This window comes from Papaver somniferum, unplaced genomic scaffold, assembly GCF_003573695.1.
Source record: "Papaver somniferum cultivar HN1 unplaced genomic scaffold, ASM357369v1 unplaced-scaffold_135, whole genome shotgun sequence".
Lineage (NCBI taxonomy): Eukaryota > Viridiplantae > Streptophyta > Magnoliopsida > Ranunculales > Papaveraceae > Papaver > Papaver somniferum.
In genome coordinates this window covers 4,813,792-4,819,729 of record NW_020622713.1, presented here as the reverse complement: position 1 = coordinate 4,819,729, position 5,938 = coordinate 4,813,792, and the positions used below count along the sequence as shown (strand labels likewise).

Genomic DNA, 5,938 nt, shown 5'->3' with positions numbered 1-5,938 from the left:
CGTAATACAGACTGGTTTGTATATTTTGTAAGAGTAACTCATATTGGAGTTTTGGATGGAATTTACTCACGCATTGATTCCAAACTCCTTTCTTCGATGAGCATACAACGAAGAATTGAGAAACCTTTTAGAACTAATTGAGTTTTCATTTAGTTGTGATGGAATCGAGGTTGATGCACCCATTTCCTTGGATTTTAATATCACGTTCCGAAAAAATGAAATCTAAAGTTCATCCTCTTTTAACCTTTTTTTTTTTAAATTATTATGGAAGATAAACTATAGGAGCTATTTTACATCAATTGAGTCACAATGACAACCTCCCCAAAAATCAGTGCACTGCTAGAAAGTTCTATGTTATGCCTTGAAGTGCAACCCCAGAATTTCATAGATCCTGTTGGACAACAGGAACTCCAAATATTGAACCAAACATCGCCAGGGGTTGAACACCCAAATTTTTGTTTTCATCATTGAGATTATAGAACTAAAAATCAAGGATGGATGACTTTGAACCACCACCGCAGCTGCCTGATACATCGTGTGAACTACCACTTGAACCGTCAACTGGGGCTTGGTTTAGCCTCTCTAGGACCAAAGATCTACGCCGTTGGAGCTTTATCGAGAATGTTGTTGCCTCGAGAATTACAGGAACCTGCGTGAAATTTAGAAGTTTTTTTTTTTTTTGATCAGACAGATTGATAAGGTTGAACTTGATACGCTAAACTATATAAAAAGTTAGACCCAGCTACAAAACGCCAAATTAAAAATGACGCTGGTAACTGGCATATACAAGAATATTTGGTAGGAGACAAGACTGCAAGGGTGCTAGCTAATTCATGTCTAGCAAAATTTTGGTGAAACTCTTTAATGAACTATAATAGTAAAATGGTGTAACAAAACGAATTCAAAGGTCAAAGGTGCAGCTTGAGAACTAAAAGCAGTTAATACCATTTTTCATAAGAACATAATAGCGCCCATGTGGGTAAAGATTAAGAAAGAAACAAGTTTTAAAAAAGTCGAACATTTCTCGCGTACCTGTGTATTGATCTGGGCTACTTTGTGCACATGAAGAAAACCAACCATATCCTGGTAGCCAGTCAGGAGTTTCGCCAACTCTTTGTCCTCGTCTGTTTCGCATAAATCCAAATCGTGGATTCAGTTTAGGATAGGACGAGTTTAAAACACAAAAAGATTCTAATGTCGAAACAAACCTGGGATTGCTCTGACTGCAAGCAAGGTATCTGCAATATGCTGCCATCTCTTAGAGAAGGAAGATGAAAGAAGCGATGGCGGAAAAGTAATCACTGCAACTGCATTTGAAGACCGTACCATGCTTTTCAGAGACCTAATAAAGGAGAGCATGTCCCATTCCTATCCAAAACAATGTCTGTTAATTACGTAAAAGATCCAAAAAGGCAAGTTAAAATCAGATAGAATACATTGCTCAGGTTTCTGCCTAAGAGGATTGCATTAACATGAAGGGAAGACATCATTAATTTAGCATTTTGAAAAAAATAAAGAAACATTACCTGTTTAGAGGCACAGACATTCCCCAAGGAATTAAGTAATCCCCTAACTTACGTGCGAAACATTTTAACCAATCCTTATTTATCTAAACTAATACAACCAAATAAATAAGATAGCATTACACATGAAAGGGCTTATATCGTTATCGCAACTAACCATCTCAGAATAGCAACACTGTGGAGCACAGAATGATTGTATGGCAATTCGACCTGGACTTATAGTTCCACCATCATTCCTGGAAAAGACATAGAGAAAGTTTCAATAAACTAATGACATGTGATTGATGAAATTTTTACCGCTCAAAACTACGTCAGGAGAAACTCTTGGCCAGCTCTAATCCTATATTAAACTACCAAGTTATTGGGGAAAGAAAAGATACCGACTAGTAACAGATCAGAGTAAATAGAAAAGCATACGGACACAAATTCTTTGAGTATGCTAGCAGCACATGCAAACGTAGGTATGAGGGGAATGTATGTGAGCGGTATTCTAGGCCCACGTATACCCTTTTTCAGTAGATTATTTGATATCAATCATCTGAGGACCTTATGTGGTTGAAACAGAAAAGAGGCAGTTATAAGCTGTGTTATTGTGTCGCTCTTCTTCTACTTTTGAGCTGTTTGAGAGTAGTTTGCGTAAATTGCATGACATAATATGGTACCCCATGAAGTGATACTACCAAGTATAGCATTGTATCAAAACTGTGTTAAAGCTAATACAATAGGCACTGCACTGTGGCCAGCATCAAACAAACAATTTGGGGTACAATCATACATTAACAGAGTTTAAACATGAGTTTGCCTGAGCTGTTTGAAAAGACTACTTTAAACCAGAAGAAGGGTCAGATACCTTGTGAATCACAAAAGAGACCTAATGGGTACAACATGATTCTGTTAAGTTGCTCTTTTGGGAGAAAAAACCATGGCAAAAATCGACTATATAATTGAGTGTCTCTACTCAATGGGATACATTACTGTACGCAGAAAAGTTAGTAAGAAGAAGGGTCAGATACCCTGAGTGTCTCTACTTAATAAGTGGGATATCACAGTCATTGTCGGGTTCCCAAGAAAGGAATCACAATCATGACTTATAAGAAGCACTTAATTTGAACCCAAAATTAAGAGATAACTAGTTTGCCCTACACTTTTGGAGCTAAGGCAGCACTCGTGCAATAAAAATATCTTCTTTATAATTATCATACCTTGAAGTTTGAGTTACGAATGAAGAACATCGATCACAAAAAGCTGAAAGACTTGGTGACTCTTGGATACTAAAACACTCAATTCGCTGTGCATTCAATATATGCCTCTCGAGTGGTTTGCGCAAGTCAAATTCGTTGCAGTACTCAGTTGCATCTGAACAAACACAACTCATTAGGCACTCAAAAGAAACATAAACCTTAGTCCCCTTCTATGCACCACAGCTGTCCATGCCTTAACACTCAATTAACCAGAAAAACAACTTACTTCTATCGGAATTTTGTTGATTCTCCCCAAAATACTTCTTGTACTGCCAAGCAATCCTTAAACCCTTCTCCTAAACTCAACCAAACCCATCAAATTGTATTTGAACAAAAACCCATAATCAAGATCGCGAAAAGAGTAGAGATAAACACCTGTTCTTGATCAATACTGCTGCGACTTTTTTCATCTTTCGACAAAACGGGACTAGGTAAAGTACCAAGAAAAGCTCTTGGGTCTTTGGAAGGACTCGCATAAAGAAGCGGTTGATTATGTACAAGTCCTTGCGACATGAAATTCCTTAATAATAATAAATGATGTGGTGCTTCTGCATCTTCCATTATCATTATTAGACTTCCTAATGGAAACCCACCTCCTAAAATCTCTACAAATTAAAGTTAAACAACTCAATGTCAAAATCAACACAAGAATATACAGTAGATTTCTAGTTAGAAGAGAAAAAGAGAGATTATTACTGTCAAGGTCTGGGATTCCAGAGGATACATAAGTGACTCCATTAGGTCCAGGCTTGATTCCATGTATCTGAGATAAAGGTGAAGTGGATTGATTCCGAGAGAAACTGCTTGTCCTGCTCCTCGTAGCAGCCATGGATGAAACTTCCGAGTAAACAAAAGAACTCCAAGAAACGAAAAAGAGTCCGTTCTAACGTAGTTACTAGGGGTGCACAACGGTCGGTCGGTGCGGTTTTTAGGCACAACTGCCACCGAACTGTTGATGGATCGGTTCGGTTTGAAACCGATCCCAGTCGGCTCGGTTATTTTCCCGGTTACTACGGTTTTAACCAATTCTGAATGAGAAAAAAAAAATCAAACAAAAAAAATTGAAAAACTATCCTGCAACTTAAGTTTGAGATTCAATTGTTCAATCTGTAAACAAATGAAAACTAGTTCAATCAACTAACAAGAACTAACAAGAAAGAAGAACTAAAGATTCATTGAGAATATTGTTCAATTTGTCAAGGTCCATTGCTTGAGCAGCTTTATCTTTATTCAGTGCAGTCATTTTAGTCTTCACAGATTAAAATCAAAATATACAACATTCAATGCATCCACAAAGTACACACGTCACACACCCATTAAAAATCTTGCCTCCATTCCTACACTTAATTCACTACATGCACATTTTGTGATCACAACATAAAATATAACGGCCAAATTTGAACTCAAAGAAAATTTGAACCCACACTTGCTATGTTTCTAATCTAAGTACTTCATTATTTGGTATATAAGATATAAGTAAATCAGGAGACGACGAAGATGTGAAGCAAAGGCCAGCATAATCCCTAGACATTGCAAATTTGCAATAACAACAAACATACAAATAATAAGCAAAGGCCAGCATAATCCCTAATGCTTGAAATTGAAATTTACCTTAACGGATTAGCTTTACAATATTGGTGGGATTAATGAAGCACCTGGCTGAGGTGCTGGCTCGATACTCCGAAGATCAACAGCTAGAAATTGTCCAAACCTGTGGCCAAAAGACACAAATCCATGTCAACTTACTAAAAGGTTAAGAAAACAAACGTGAGAACTAACAACTAGCCAAATACGATTAAAAATACAGCAGAATAAGAAACTCTAATAAATCTAATGCAGTTGAGGAAGTAAAACAAATAAGAACCCTACCGCTAACAATGACAAAACTAGTACAGTCTTATTTCTAATCCTAGATTATGCCATGAATGGGATGACAGGAAAGATGCAATGTAGGACATGCCAAGTTAAGAAATATCATAACAAAAAGAACTTGTTTGTGGTAGATTGATGTTTCAGTTGGTTCTAGCTACTCATGGTGAAACATTAGCTTCTTGAATAAGTCCTAGTTTACTTTTGGATGTTTTGGGATCTTATTCATGTAATTTGTGAAACTGGTAACCCCTATTTGATTTCATGTTAGACTATATTTGTTTTGCACTCATTTTAGAACTGCACTATATTCCAACAGTTCAATTACATAAAATTTGGCTATAGAACGGTAATATTAAACAGTTCAACATCAACATCAAACAGTTCAATTAAACATAAGACAGAGCACAGGTTTTAGGGGTTTTGTACCTCTTATTCTCTTTGGAGTTTCTACTTCAGTCTTCATATACCGCGGCTTCAGTAATATGGTATTACAGCTTGCTGCGAAGAAGAAACCAAATCGAAATAAGAATCCAATCGAAATAAGCCAACCCAAAATCAATGTCGTCTGACGATTTTGATTAATTATTGATTGAAAAATTGAAATAAGAAACAAAACCCTAATTCTTAATTACTAATTACAATGATTCTTAGTCTCACCTTACGCTGTTGGTTTTCTTCTGGTGATGATGTTGATTGTTTTCTGCTGGTGAATGGTGATGATGTGATTTGATTTACAGAGAAGCGAATCTGATTTACAAAGAGAATAGTGAAAAACAGAAGCCGAGTCTGAGAGGGAGAGAAGAATAGAAAAAAAAACTATTCTGGTTCAAGTTGCAGATTTTGAGAAAAAGAAGAGGAGGTAATGGTTGTCGAGGATTAAGGATGTAGGGACTTGGGTTTCTCCGCTAAGAAGGCACGTCGTCATCCACGTAAAACATCTTTTCGTTGCTTTCCTAACTTAACTACCAAAAATCAAAATAAAAAACTTAAGAGGAATTTAATGGGTGCCTAGCTCAGCTGGTCGGTCATCCATGTTTCCTAAAGTTTCATGCGTTCTAAGAGGTTCCAGATTCGAGCCCCCAATAACGTAATATTGCAGAAATTGACATGGAAAGTAGATTCAGCTTGCTCCCCTTATCACATGTAGTAGTACGTTGTTGGACCTTAACTTGTTAGGCTTCCAACTTGTAATACTCTTTATCTAATTATTTAATAAATATACATTTTCACGCTCAAAAACTTTATTATTGTTATTAATACGTTTGGCCACATCTACGTGGCAAGACCTATACTTATTGCGTC

General features: G+C 36.7%; 1 protein-coding gene across 4 annotated transcripts; it reads right to left on the bottom strand.

The window, feature by feature from the left end:
- Positions 1-216: 216 nt before the first annotated feature.
- Positions 217-5,586, bottom strand: LOC113334195 (elongator complex protein 4-like). 4 transcript variants are annotated; one of them, XM_026580537.1, is made up of 11 exons: positions 5,294-5,586; positions 5,063-5,134; positions 4,376-4,475; positions 3,461-3,792; positions 3,140-3,369; positions 2,991-3,060; positions 2,726-2,879; positions 1,681-1,759; positions 1,209-1,368; positions 1,033-1,124; positions 217-649 (listed from the first exon to the last, which is right to left on the bottom strand). In XM_026580537.1, the coding sequence occupies exons 4-11, from the start codon at positions 3,591-3,593 to the stop codon at positions 482-484; spliced, it is 1,086 nt and encodes a 361-aa protein (XP_026436322.1). In that variant the 5' UTR covers positions 3,594-3,792; positions 4,376-4,475; positions 5,063-5,134; positions 5,294-5,586; the 3' UTR covers positions 217-481. The 4 variants fall into 4 exon arrangements, with proteins under 4 accessions (XP_026436322.1, XP_026436324.1, XP_026436323.1 ...); XM_026580539.1 differs by having other exon boundaries at positions 2,991-3,054; XM_026580538.1 differs by having other exon boundaries at positions 3,461-3,774.
- Positions 5,587-5,938: the final 352 nt, after the last annotated feature.